The sequence below is a fragment of the Nematostella vectensis genome, chromosome 6, assembly GCF_932526225.1.
Source record: "Nematostella vectensis chromosome 6, jaNemVect1.1, whole genome shotgun sequence".
In the NCBI taxonomy this organism is placed as follows: Eukaryota; Metazoa; Cnidaria; class Anthozoa; order Actiniaria; family Edwardsiidae; genus Nematostella; species Nematostella vectensis.
The window spans coordinates 2,689,934-2,703,866 of NC_064039.1; the positions used below are offsets into that span (position 1 = coordinate 2,689,934).

The 13,933-nt window shown below is 42.6% G+C and overlaps 2 protein-coding genes across 3 annotated transcripts; both read right to left on the reverse strand.

Moving 5' to 3' along the window:
* Positions 1–1,492: 1,492 nt before the first annotated feature.
* LOC5514630 (band 4.1-like protein 3) lies at positions 1,493–4,896 on the reverse strand. The gene has a single exon (XM_001634761.3). The coding sequence runs from the start codon at positions 3,293–3,295 to the stop codon at positions 2,105–2,107; it is 1,191 nt and encodes a 396-aa protein (XP_001634811.3). The 5' UTR covers positions 3,296–4,896; the 3' UTR covers positions 1,493–2,104.
* A 2,481-nt stretch (positions 4,897–7,377) lies between these two features.
* LOC5514631 (ras-related and estrogen-regulated growth inhibitor) lies at positions 7,378–12,982 on the reverse strand. 2 transcript variants are annotated; one of them, XM_032384239.2, is made up of 5 exons: positions 12,708–12,982; positions 10,395–10,535; positions 9,592–9,648; positions 9,417–9,490; positions 7,378–8,974 (listed from the first exon to the last, which is right to left on the reverse strand). In XM_032384239.2, exons 2-5 carry the CDS (start codon positions 10,477–10,479, stop codon positions 8,516–8,518), a joined length of 675 nt encoding a protein of 224 aa, XP_032240130.2. In that variant the 5' UTR covers positions 10,480–10,535; positions 12,708–12,982; the 3' UTR covers positions 7,378–8,515. The 2 variants fall into 2 exon arrangements, with proteins under 2 accessions (XP_032240130.2, XP_032240131.2); XM_032384240.2 differs by lacking the exon at positions 12,708–12,982 and adding an exon at positions 12,418–12,698.
* Positions 12,983–13,933: the final 951 nt, after the last annotated feature.

Genomic DNA, 13,933 nt, shown 5'->3' on the forward strand with positions numbered 1-13,933 from the left:
CCAGGAGAATCGCTAAATAAAGTGTATTTTTATGTACTGTGGACTATTCCGGATAAGCTCTCTGTACCGGGACGCTAACCGTATACATATTTGATAACCAGAAGTCGAGTCTGATAAAAGAGAAATGATGTTGACCTTATTCAGTTTTTCCCGATGGACCGTCGTTGAAAATATCCCCTTGATAAAATTTCCTTCATCCCCAATCCCATGTTCAAACACTCAACATATCTCAATATTCCATTTCGAACTAGGATACCGTAACATGGTCTGAAATTTAAGTAAACGGACTCTTCGACTGTCAAATTTCTTGATTTGTTGGCAACAGAAAAGCAGTGGCCGGGGGGGGGGGGGGGGGGCTATACCGAGATGACGGGGATGCTCGTAGTACCTTTTAGGGGTAAAAATCACGGGTTTGGTACCTTTTAGGGGGTTCGAGTTCAAGCGCTGGCATTTTTTGGGACACGGTGCCTTTTAGGGGTCAGAACAAGCTGATGCTAGTTCTACTATGCTAAAGATAGAATGACAGTACTTTTGTGAACATAACTGGTTGAGGTGCTTGATGACTTGTCATCTGCAGCAATAAAAGTAGTTTGAAAGTCTATATTTTGTTGGTACCTTTTAGGGGTAAAGATTGGCTCGAGCCACGCCCTTTTTGGTACCTTTTAGGGGTAAAAATTAAATTCCCTACGAGCATCCCCGTCATTATAATATGGGAGTCCCCCCCCCCTGGAGCAGTGGTCAGTTCTCGCCATTTTACGCTTCCGAAAAAAAAAATTCAGTCACGCTCAGAATCCACTTCAACTAGCTCTCAGACATCAATCTGATAACATGTTTTATTATTTTTCCATTGAATAGACTGTTTACACTTGTATTTCCCCATTAAATGCTTAGCTCTAGGACAACAGCGAATCACTGAAATCCCTAGCATAGCGTGAGGAACCGAGGATATTTCCATCGTCGCCCAAGAGCAAAGCTCCACTACGGTCCAAGCAAGCGATATTTATTGTACACAGTTTAAAAAGGAATTCCATTGCAAAATCCTCCGTTGACTCGCGGGGATGTACTGCACGTTTATCAAGTAAAGAGAGCGCGCGTAGCACCCTATAGCTTTATACCACAGTGCCGTTGGGAGGGGGTGAGGTGGTCGTCTGTGCGAGGCAACAAGTAATCAGGAGTGAACATGTGAACAGAACATATTAAAACACCGCTTTAATCATTGCTGAAATTGCTCAAATATATTGCTGAAGTATATAGTGGGCGTTAGGTTGTTTCAGTAAAAATATTTAAAATAATTCATGGAGAAAAATACAAAAAATAATTCGAAAAGCCAAAATGAAGGAAGAGAAAATAGACAAATTTGGTCCAAAGCAGGAAAGGGAAAACCGCACCCCTAGCCCCTCCCCGTTATGCTGCCCTCTGTATGTAGTTCCGCCCGTGACTTATTCAACTCATACATACCTTAAGTCTTAATATAAATAATATAGAATATAAATAATATTTATTGTGTTTATTAATGTGTCATTATCATCGATGTTCAACTGGTTAAATGTATAATGCTAGCGCTCCTTCCTCCCTCTTGGCAGTGCTATCTAAGATATTACACTATTAGGCTTATTAGGGCTATCCCCCAAAAGTGGATAATTTGTTTTTGAAAGTTTATCAAATACTATACATTTTCCATATGATATCCATGACTACCTTCTTTCCTCTCCCCCTCCCCCAGCAAATCATGACTAGGCGCCGTGTCCCTCGACTATACTAGTGACTGTACATGTAGCATGTCTATAATTTTCTAGTTATTTCGCATGGTTAGTATATATCCCCAATTATACACTAATTTTCCTGGAGTGTCATAGCCCCTCTTTTACCTTCTAGTCTGGTAGTTCCTTCTCTGTCTCTTACTTTTATGTATAATAACTATTGTATCCCTTAACTTTTCGCATCTTTTGTGTCTAGCGGTGATGTGTCCATGCGACCATAATACATTCCCTGGACTACCACAGCCCTCTCGTTTCTCTGCTTGGTGGTGCTATATTCCCTGGACTACCACAGCCCTCTCGTTTCTCTGCTTGGTGGTGCTATATGTCACACCCGTCTCCCAGTGTTATACGTGACCGCCATTAGAGTCCCTCATTTGCTTACGCAGGGATGCCATGGGATTCTGTCTCCGATCTCTCCCGGCTGACATAGCCCTCTCCAATCGCATAGCCCCTACGCCGTCCTCTTTCGTCCAATTCTGGCGGCGGCTCGGGTGTTTTTCGACCGCCTCTATCGCGATGTTACGATAGCACAGAGCGTCTAACACTACTCGGTCCGCTTGCTGGAAGCCAAAGTGCCCGTGAAACCGTAAACAAACGGTGCCTTGTTCTTTATGGTTCTCATTAGTCGCACAGGAGAAATAGAACTTTGCTTTAGATGCGGTGATAGAGTCTACTAAAGGCCACTCATAGTCCTGTAATAGCTCGTTTGGCTCGTCGTACTCGTCTTGCGTGTATACCTGCAGACTTCGTAGCGACAGACAAATAACAACACGAACCCCCTTTTCCGTGGTAGCGCCTCGGTGTGCGCGCACACCGTAAAATGGCACGCTGCTGGCCAGGTCCAAGTACGCCTGTATCGCCTCCGCAGCTGTCATGCCCTTACGTGACTGGTGTAACATCGTGACCGTTTGCACATAACTCGTCTCGCTCACATCGATGTTCGAGTTGATACCACTAGGGTGACCAAAGAACGTTGACCCCAATAAATCCTCTAAGTAACCTAGCCCGTGCTTATCTGTGTCGTAATCGCCGAGAGTAGCTTGGGCGAAGTAGCTATCCAAAAGTGCGTGCTTCTGCAGAGACACTTTAACTTTTCCCCGAGACAACAGATCTTTCATTTGCAATAAAATCCAGCGCTGAACGATAGGTTCCATGCGAAGAGGGTTTAACGGGAATACTCTCACCACGAATTGAACACTGAGAGTCTTATCCTTTTGTTGTCCGTAAATTGGTTTATGAAGTTCCAGCCAGTTTGTCTCCCCGTCATTTTGATCAACGTATTGCAAACCGAAGTATCTCCTCGCGTCTCGAGGTACGTCTGTGTGATCACACACCCCGTTGAATAGAGTAAGCGCCTCTGTATCGCCGGTTAGACGGGAAGTGTACTCGCTGTTATCCAACAACACAACTTGACAATCCACCAGTACTGATGCGGTCGGCGTTTGCGACCGTGAGCGTCGTAACAAAGAGAAGTGCGACATCTTAACCAATCCTTTCCTCGCTATTCTGAATACCAAAGCGCCGAGTTCACCCATTTATCATATTTCCGCTAGGCACGTACGATATTGGACCACGGGTCGTGACATCATCGCCATTCAAGCGGGGGCTTCGTATGAAATGTAATCTAGAAATTACTGTTCGTTCTCCAATAAGATATCATTTCCTGCTTCACGTTTGTACTTGTTCTTATAACCCGTTCCTATTCGCTTAGGCTCTGATGTTTTCAGGATCCTTCTTTTCTGTTTATTTGTATTCTTCGAGTGTGCTAATAAATGGTAATAATTGACTGCTCTGTTAATAGCACGCGAGGACGAGGCAAACACGAATAAGCGAACGATTTTATTCATTCGACGCTTGTTTACTTTTCACGGCGTCGTGTGTTATTAATCTCGGTGAAAGGTGGTTTTAGCAGGCCTATTCAGATTGGCCCATGTATACTTGCTGTAAATACATCCTATGGAAGTCTGCTTCGTATCTGAACTTGTTTTCGGGTCTTCCTGACTACTGCCATCGGCTGCGATCATTATTTCCACTACGTCTTTTGTGACGTCACGAATGCGTTGTGCATATTTAAAGAGGGTGGAATCTCACGAATGTCGATTTATGCCGGCATTTCCCTTGAAGTGTTTTTTATCAGTCTACGAATCTACTAGAATTATTTCTACAAGGAAAACAACACAGGCTAATTATTAACAATTGATATCGCAGTAAGAACCAATTTAGAGTGACGCCTCTTTTGTTGAAGCTTTTTCAAGTAAAAGCATTAGAATATATTTCCTGTATCTTCTGAATCGTAGCAACGTTTTTATTTAAATACCTCCATAAATACAGAGATTTGCTAAAGCGAGATCAATCAGCCGGAAATAGCATTCCGTCTCCGGAAACGACCGTAAAAGACTAGACTATTTATTGCTGAGACAAGTGTTAATTATTATCGAAATTGACTCGATGTTTCTTACAGTATTTATGTAAATATTTGTTAATTTATCTAAATGCAAATACTACTTGGAAAACTTGGGACTGCTGATGAGTTCCTACTGCGTTCAGCCGAATAGAAAATATTTACTGTCTGCATTATAAAATAAGAGAGACAACATGTAGGAGGATAGCCTCAGCTGGTTTAGATAATAACAGTAGAGGGGGTTAACATATAAAATAATTGGCGAAAATATATCTGCATGATATACTGCATGATAAGGATGTATACTAAAGTCATGTGACCGGAAAAGAGAACGGAAGGTAACAGAAACAATCTCAGTAATGCCGAAAATAAATTCATAATTTTTCTCTCCCACGGATCAGTTTGAGTCTCAGTGCACTGACAGGATGGGAAACACTGTTAGGGAAGTCGAGTTATGCAACCCGTAGTGTGTCTGTAGAAAGATGCTGCCAAAGGGGGTGGGGGCTGTCTGTGCGAAGCCAACAGCGTGACAAGGAGTGTATGTAAAATTGTAATAATCTGTAGTAAATACTACACTACTATACATGATCGCATTGGAAATATTTATACAATTCGATTATGTATCTAGTGTGTAGCTTTTATGCAACAGAAGATGTTCAGACACCGATTAAAATGATTTAAATCATTGTTGAAATGGCTTAAATCTTTTGCTGAAGTATATAGTGGGCGTGGGCTGTTTTAGTGCAAATTATCAAAATAATTCAAGGAAAAAAAAATAATTCGAAAAGCCAAAATGAAGGAAGAGAAAATATTAAATTTGACCCAAACCCGCATCCCTGGTCCCGTGACACCGTAAATATTTTGTATTTTTTTATGCAACAGAAGATGTTAAAATTTGTCTTTAATCACGGTTGAAATAGCTCAAATCTATTATTGGTGTATCAACCAGGTGTGGCCTTGTTCATTGAAAAGTATGAATTGAGTACTTATTGCATTGGTCGGGCGTAGAATCGAAATGAACACACCTGTCTAACCTATCTAAGAGGTATATGGTGAAAACAAACCCAAGCAATGCCTTCAATCAGGGACATCCTTGCTACAATAGCACCTTTGGCTCGTGAGAGAGGTGACCAAACATTCATGTCAATGTTGCGCGCGCAGACTGTGCGCGAATACCGCTGACCAAGCTATTGGGTTTTGCGGATTGATAGTCTGACATTGAGGATCTTGTTCGCTTTGATACGACCACATGACGTTCTTGTTCACGTCCATGTTCATCCCCAGTGTTACTAGGGGCAAAAACAGTGCCCTTAACGTCACAACTATTTGATTTCGTCCGTATTGCGCTTTCTAGTGACCCCTGGGGTACTGCCTCGCGCTCTGTTGTGGTTTCTACCGGCAATTGTTCTTCATTGGCTGAATTCTCAGTCGTTTTATTTGAACCCGCACTTGGGCCCAAGCTATCGGTAGTATTTCTACAAGCGGATGGTCCTGTCAGATTCGTACTCTCAACTGCATTTGCTCTCCCATTATCCGAGTTCTTTATTATTTCTTTCTCGCCGTCGGAAGCTTCCTGTGTTTTCGTTGTCCTTATAGTTGAGTGTTGGGCTTTGTCAGGTAGATGCGTGGCCGGTCCACGCCTCCTCTGCTTTTGATTTTTGTCGCTGTTTATTGCTTGCGCCACAAGCCCATCAGACTCACATCGCTCTATTGTTTTCTCACTTCGCATGCCAGCCGCAATATTGGGTTTTTGTTTCCGTAATAAGTACGAAGGTAATTCGTCCCGTCTCCTGTTTTTCCCTTGTTTTTTCTTCTTCTCGGTGGTCTCAATTTTAAACGGCAGCTTTCCAATATTTGGCACAGTTTGGCAATTTGTCAAGACTGGCGGGAGCTTAGGTCTCTCATCAGCTCCCACAGCAACGGCGGTAATACAGATCGCCTCACCTTTTCGGCATTTTTCTTGGGTCGTCATTGGCCTGTATATTCCTAACTGTTTTTGCTTTTCTCTTAGTCTTTCACGTTGGGCAGAGATCATTGATGTTTCGAATGCAAAGTACCGCTCTCTCATTTTGCGCTCCACTTGTATCCTCTTAAGCTCAAAGCCCAATATGATTTGGTACTTTCTGTAAGCCTTGGCGAGAACTGCGTCGTTAGGGGCACTTATGGAAGACATACTATTCCACTGTTGGATATTAGCGCTCGGTTACCACGTTAAAGTTATTCCTTAAATCGACATATTTGATTCGTTGATTGGTACCTGTTAATGACGATGCTGGCGAGATGCTAGTCCACTTTCGCTTTTCGTGAACCCTTGAGCAAGTTCACGGATATCTCAACCTTGATCACTGCTGTATCGTTTTTTCTGCGCCAAGTACCGAACCGATTACTATATTATCATTTGACGGGCAATCTTTTAAAGTAGTCAATTATGTAGTAAACAGACCTTTAGCCCCTACACTGGTATATTAAAATCAGCTGTTTCTTGTTTATGCGTTGAGTTTTCCCGGTGCGTCGAACTGCTGTTCTTTTGGATTTTCCAGCCACCTGTCTTGTCGTCGATCTGCTCGCTCGGCTTCTTTAGAGTAGAAAAACCTTGACCAAACTTCCCTCGTTGTCGGAGACTTTATCAGTTTACTCCTTCTGTTTGTCCTCAACTTTCTCACGCATTCTCTTCCCTTCCCGTGTTTACCAGTGTCTAGTCTTTTAACCCATGATGGTTCTCAAATGAGTCGTGAAACTCGTCCTGACTAGCCGTATGGGGGAGCTGTTGTCATGGTGATGCTTTGGTGTCTAATCCTGACGCTTTTGTCTGTGCTTGCGTGCATTCAAAGCTCCACAGATCGGTTGGTTTTGAGAATTAGTAGCTGGTCCCTTGGGAGATTGCATTATTTTTCCTTTGTGTAATCGTCAATATTAGCGTATTCTCATGTAAATACAAGTGCCTTCAGCTTTTGTTCGCCCGATTAACGAATATTCAAACACGATCACAGCATAGGCACCCTATTCTAGTCACTTCTCGATTTTGCCACAACGAATAGAAAACGAGTTAGTTTCACTGTTGAACTCTTCCCGGAAAATCTAACTGTCAGATCAAGTAAAAATTAGCGTGCTCTTATCACTTACGTTGATTGCACTTGCTTTTATGACTGTCTATAAGGCGGCGGGGATGGGGTACTCGGGGAGGGGGGGGGGGGGGTAATCGAAGACGGGGCAATCTTTTGAAGTAGTCAATGATATAGTAATTTTTAGACAGACCTTTACATTTTTATACCCTCCTTTTATATTGCCCAACCCTGGAAATTTCCACCCAGGAAATTTTCCATACATTTGCCAAGCTACAATTTTTTTCTAAATAATAAAAATACGCTGTTTTTTATCGCATTTCTATCGGCACTGAAAGACGTCCCAGCCCCTCGTACGGGCTCTTAGGGCCTTTTCCTAAGTCTGCTATCGTCTACCTAAGGGCGGAAAGGACATAATTGTTAGGCTATATTCTACCTTAACCACGAAATCTTCTATGGATAGGTAAAATGATATTTGCGAAGCGCTTTCTTTGTCTACTTAGACAGCCCCTTTAAGTTACTCTACGTCATCTGAGCTGATAGCTCTAGCCGCCCCGTGGCACGCCGGTGCGCTGGCCGAAACGTGCCCGACTAATAAAAACATTTACCATCATATGTGACTCGTGTCACGTCAGGGAATTGATTGTTAGTGCTAAAGCAGCATGATACAAATCCAGGGCGCCTATTTTGGCGCATTTGTATTCCGCTGTTGTTCCTTGTTTTGCTTACGGATTTCTATCAGGCGACCTATTCCTGTGGCTGGCCGCGATACAACAGGGGCTTAGGAGATATAGTCCAGAGATCGAGATCATCCTCACACAGGAAACCCAAGACACCACAGGAAACACAACAAAGCGGCCAGACTAGGGTACTCAGGTGTTTTGAGGGTTCTTTTTCGCATTTGTAGCCCCTGGTCTACTCCTCGCTATAATAAGAAACCATACAGTGATAGTACTCCAGTGAAATGTACGATGCTGATGAAAGGATCAAAACTTCCCGTCGCCAATGGCGCCTTCCCGTTCATGTAGTGCCAGGTTACCAAGCCTGAGATTTATCCATTTCAAGGCCTTCTGCTTGGTCTGTGTAGTCTTTCCGACAACAGTGAAAACCATTAAACAAGGTTTGTTGCACTCCAAGAATCTTTTTGTTTACCACTTGTTTTACGCCATTATGACTGGACTCTCCGCTCCTTTTACATGAACAGGCGTGGTGTAATTCATGCTACAATATCGTAGAAGAGTTTTGATGGCATAACAATCTCTCCACCTTATAATAGTTGGGATCTTTCTGTCTCAAACCAGCGCCGTCACAGACTTCCGCCGCATGGCTCCAGTTTTGCGCATCAACCCTTCCTTCATCTTACTCAGTGAACTCGTCGGCGTGGACGTAGGAGTGGCGGGGGCGTTGGTAGGCGCCGTCTTTCGGTCGCTTTTAAGGTATTTCTTCAAACATGTGTAGACCATATCGCACACATCGGTGTAGCCCTCGTATTCTGACGCAGACAGCTCGTAGAATGGACACTCAAGTTCCTCGGCAAGCTCACTTCCTTCCGTTTCGTCGATCTCGCGCAAGTGTCCCAGGTCTCGCTTGGTTCCAATTAAGATAAGAACGCCAGTCTCGGGAAACTTGCGCCATTTGAGATAACGCGCAATGCGAGAAGCTTCGTCGAAGCTCGTGCGGTCCACAATAGAGTAAAGGATGAGGAACATATCGCCGCATGACAAGCACCGCTCCAGCTTCGCGTCTGAGTTCTGACAAGAGTAATGGTGATAGGACATTGACTTGACGATAGGGTATATCCCAGGGTATATCACAGGGTATTGACCCGAATCCCCTTTTCAAGTAAAGACATTGACCTTGCTTTGATTTATAAGAGCAGGCGCTCTTTACGGGTGAGGCTAGACAAGGTATTTAACCAAGAATTAAAACATTTGAACAATAAATCACGAAGGCAACCTCTTCTTACAAGTATGACTTGATTTATTGATGCAATCCTAATAAAAGAGGGAGACCTCTGCTTACAAATGTAAATACATTCTCACGTCAAGACCGTGTGAGCTTTGCGTCTCAGATAACAACTCTTTAAATAACAGAAAAAGAGACTCCCTCTCGCTATGCTTGTTCATGTTTCAGGAAGAAGAACAAAAAAAAAAAAAAAAAAAAACAAGCAAAATAAGATACTCGTACACTTGCCTCGCCTGCTGTATCCATGAGATCGATATAAATAAAGTCATTCCCGAGTGTAAGGGGGTGACGATGAGTAGACTCTGAAAACAAGCATTCTTGACACTTAGAAGAGAAATGGGTCAAACGTTATAATCAGTGGTAATTGCATAATCTTTTAAGCAGCCTTACAATGCTGCCTTACCTAACGTAGTGTCATACTCGCCAATAAAACGGCGCGTCAGGTACCTTACCACGAGAGCTGCAAATACAGCATATTAGATGGCGTTAGATACAGAGTATAGGATAAACCAGATGAGCTTCGAATAGGATATAAAACTGTTTTATATAGACTGTTAACAGTAAGTCGACTCGAATGCTTATTTTGGATGAGGCCAAAATTATGACGCATCGAAAGAAGGTAACGCGAAATCTTTGAGTGTCTCGAGGATTCCACGAGTGCCTCCAAATGTCCCGAGGGGTTACCCGAGCTCGTCACGATAGACTTCGAGGGTGTCACGATAGGCCTCCTATTATCCCAAGGACCCCGCGAGTGCCCGAAGGATGCCCGAGGATGTTATTGTTTCCCGAGGACGCAACGATATCTCGAGTGTGTCTCGAGGATGTCACGAGTGTGTCCCGAGGGATTACCCGAGTTTGTCACGATAGTCTATTATTCCAAGGACCTCGCGAGTGCCCGAAGGGTATAATGCCCGAGGATGTTATTGTTACCCGAGGACGCCACGATATCTCGAGGATGTCACGAGTGTGTCCCGATGGATTACCCGAGTTTGTCACGATAGTCTATTATTCCAAGGACCCCGCGAGTGCCCGAAGGGTATAATGCCCGAGGATGTTATTGTTTCCCGAGGACGCCACGATATCTCGAGAGTGTCTCGAGGATGTCACGAGTGTGTCCCGAGGAGGCCACTTGTATCCCGAGAGTATCGCGAGTGTGTAACGAATGTCTGCCCAGTGTGTAAAGAATAGTCTGCCATGTTCGCTTACCTGTTTTGCCGACCCCGTCTTGTCCCATGACCATAACCCGGACAGCCTTAACGTCGGGTTGTTGGCTGTTCTTTCTCTTCCTCATCTCTCATCAAGAACTTGTGTTTTATTGGATAATGGGTCGAATGACGTCACAAAGTGCTAACACAAGAACACAGTCTAGTATTAGCATCTAAATCATACAATATAACAGTCTCTCTGATAACTGAAGAAAAAGTTTTTTCTGCAGGTAACGAGAGATTCTTAAAGTCCATATAACCTTTCAGAGTTGATAGATTTGGCCAATTCTTTATATTTTCATCTCCCAAATGGTATGTGGTTCGTGTGGACCCTATAAAACGCGCGTTCGCGCGAATAACTCAAATCTCTAATATTAAGGTATTTTGGTCAACCTTTGGAAAAAAGGCCGTGAACTGAAAGGCCCGGGTCCAGTCATTTGTGACGTAGATCGAGATGTCAACCAAATTACATGAGAAAATATATGCGCGCGCTAAACCTGTTCTCGTAGGAGATTTGTGTCTTAGTTATTGCTGAAGATCGTTGTGTGGTTACAAGTTTTACCGTCATCTTTATATCTTAACATGGTAGTCAAACTTCAGGAAACAAATCCTTAAAATTTAACAGATATTTTGTAGACTTTGAATTGTTTTTTGAATTGTGCGCGCGCGCTGCATGCGGAATCAAGAATGGCGACATTCCTACAAGCGCGCGCTGTTTTTGAAACCTACAACAAAACGATATTTTCTTTTTTTGCATAAAATTCACTGTTTTAAATTATTCTTCGCTTCATTGTGAGTAGCATTGCAATAGAAAACACTTCCCAAATATTTTGTGGTATTGCCGTATCTAAATTTTAACGGATTTAAGGTAAATACGTTTAGATTTTCCCGCCAAAACTTGGAATTATTCACTCGATTCAATCTCCTGCCTTTTTTAAAGATCTGTAGAAATTCAAATTTAAATCAAATTCAATTCCCTTTCCAGGCTTTCTTTTGGCTAGATTGATATAGGTGAAAGGTTTTATGAACTTTAAAATATGCAGTCTTCGCTGTAAAAATGGCAATTTAGTAGAACCCCGTCGACTTCAACTCCGCTCTCCCCTCCCAAGTAATTACAATTTCCCTAAAAAAAACTCCAGTCATGAATACTCAGTCAAATCCCTAAAACTGCTTTCTATCTTTCCTGACATCTGTAAGCCATCTTTTGCATACCCGCCGTCGCCAGCATTGGTCGCTACCGCTTGAGGCAGTGGGTATTGATTGTCAACTAGTCATCAATTATAAGCTCATAACGTCTTCTCAAAATTAGCTCGAGCAATACAGGAAACAATATACAATGACGCGACTAATAACTGCCTAGCACCAAAAATAGTTCAGCTCTAAATTTAAACATAAGAACCTTATTGGTAGTTTCCAATTAAATACGTAAATTGGAAGGTTCTCATTGGTGTCTTTTGTGTGTATGAATGCAGGTGATCCTATATCATAAAAATTTTCTATTTGCGATGTATGTTTTTCCAACATTCCTTTTCAGAACATTTTTTTCATTGATTGAAATATTTTTTTTTAAAATGAGTCTTTTCGCTATAGAATCTGTCAGCTCTCGCCCAGTAAAGATACGCTTGGGGTGGCTATTTTTAGGGACCATCCACGTTTCGTAATGCTAGGGTTAGTTTAGAAAGATGGTCTGATGCTAACTCCTGAGTATACAATAATTTTCTTGAAAATCTTGCCTACATTCCCACGCAGACAAAAATACAGTCCGTTTACTTTCTTTCGAAAAGATTTCGTATGTTCTGATTTTGGAGCATTTTGCCCCTTCTATCAAGGATCTCTAGCTATCGGTACGTTATCCTAAGAACGTCTCCTTCAAACTCTCTAAATCAACAACCTATAGTGTACACCACTAACATAAAATGAGCGCGCATGCGACAAGTCAAAATTCATCTTTTCTCATATTTTATGTCGGTTAGTTTGTTTTTGTTATGTCCAATCTTATGTTGCTGCCGTTTCCTCAATCTTACCCTTGGCTCATAACCTAGGCTCCATAGACTTCACCCCTATGCATGTATTCCATGCTCTCCACAACACGTTAATCCTACGACGTTCCACTCCTTGCGAACTAGAGTATAGCTAAATGTGCATTTTCTGTGCAATTACAAATAGATTCTCGATGCTCTAGATCATTTAACACCCTTATGTATTCCTCGCGTGCCTTATGGATAAAGACTACGGCGACTCTGTTCTAAGTACTGGCAAAAGAGATTAAACTAATGCAATATAAAGCGCGCACGGTAAGTGGGGTCTGGCCTACCTTAGTTTGGGCAGTCAAATGGAAAAACCTTGTGTTTATATGAGCGCACCGCCGACGAGACCGCACTAAGTGCCAGACGGGAAAAATAGCAAGAGGTTCAATGAGGGAGGGTTATAATCAAACGCTATGCGAGTAATCGTGGCGCGTTCCTGGGATTCTCATGCACGTTATAGCAGCTGACGAGTGATAATAGTGCAACCAATCAGATGAACGCAACCCCAGCAAGCAGGACTAGTCACAACTCGCGAACACCCAACTCCAAGCTGCTCTAGGTGGATTCCATACCAAGGGGTAATAATCACATACCATTAACCAAAATGATAAGCTTTTCGAGTAGCTATTGTTTACTCAACAGGTGATTCTACCGATTACTGCGCCACTGCTCAGGTAAAAAAAAATACAGTAGATATATGCCTAGGGTTACCTGAAATATGGAATAATCAGGTATTAGATTCCCCTCAAATCCTATCCTTTACTCAAGAGCTTAGCTTAGTTTATTGGTTATACTTTTAAGAATGTTTAAAAAAAATAATGTTAAAAAGGGTTTGAAGATCAAGTCGAAGAATTACAAGGGTGACACCGCAGTGAGGTCAAGAGCAATCAATGATTTCCAACGCAAGATATATTTTTACGGCTATCATCTTCACCTCTGTAGAATTGCTCGGATCCCATACATTGTGGATATCGCGTGTTCCTCAAGAACTAAAGATCTCTTGAACTTATCCGTTATTTAAAGGACCTGTGTCACGACATGGCGTGGGCCAAAGAGATAGTGTTGTCATTCATCTGCGTATATTATCTATTCTTTGCCTGTAACCAAGTAATGTTGTCTCATTGACAGTTTTTTGGGGGGGTTTTCAAAACTCCGAAGCTGAGTCATTTGCTTGTTTTTGTTTTCTTTTGTGGGCCAAGAGACAGGGGCCCTTGTGCCGTCATCCCCTCAATTCCGGGCACATCTCCGAACTTCTCGTGTCGTCTGGTTTGTATTGCCCTTCGTTATTCGGGCACATCACTCACTAACGATCCAAGGATGTCGTAACTATCTTTTTTTGTACACCCGGTTCTAACATCAAGAAATATCATCCTAATAATTGGTATTAATATGGAAGCTTTGTATTGCTGGCTTATGCGAACTGATTATGATCTTATGTGCATAATAAAGCCTACCAAAGCCTCTAGGCATGATAAAGATGAATCAACGCTGATCGCCGCAGATGTTGCGCCTG

Excerpts from the sequence above, each read along its gene's own strand:
- LOC5514631 (XM_032384239.2), bottom strand. The coding sequence starts at position 10,479 with ATGAGGAAGAGAAAGAACAGCCAACAACCCGACGTTAAGGCTGTCCGG. Across the intron at positions 9,649-10,394 it reads AGACGGGGTCGGCAAAACAG|CTCTCGTGGTAAGGTACCTG; the intron begins GTAAGCGAACAT and ends CTGTATTTGCAG. Across the intron at positions 8,975-9,416 it reads TCATGGATACAGCAGGCGAG|AACTCAGACGCGAAGCTGGA; the intron begins GCAAGTGTACGA and ends TACTCTTGTCAG.
- LOC5514630 (XM_001634761.3), bottom strand. The coding sequence starts at position 3,295 with ATGGGTGAACTCGGCGCTTTGGTATTCAGAATAGCGAGGAAAGGATTG.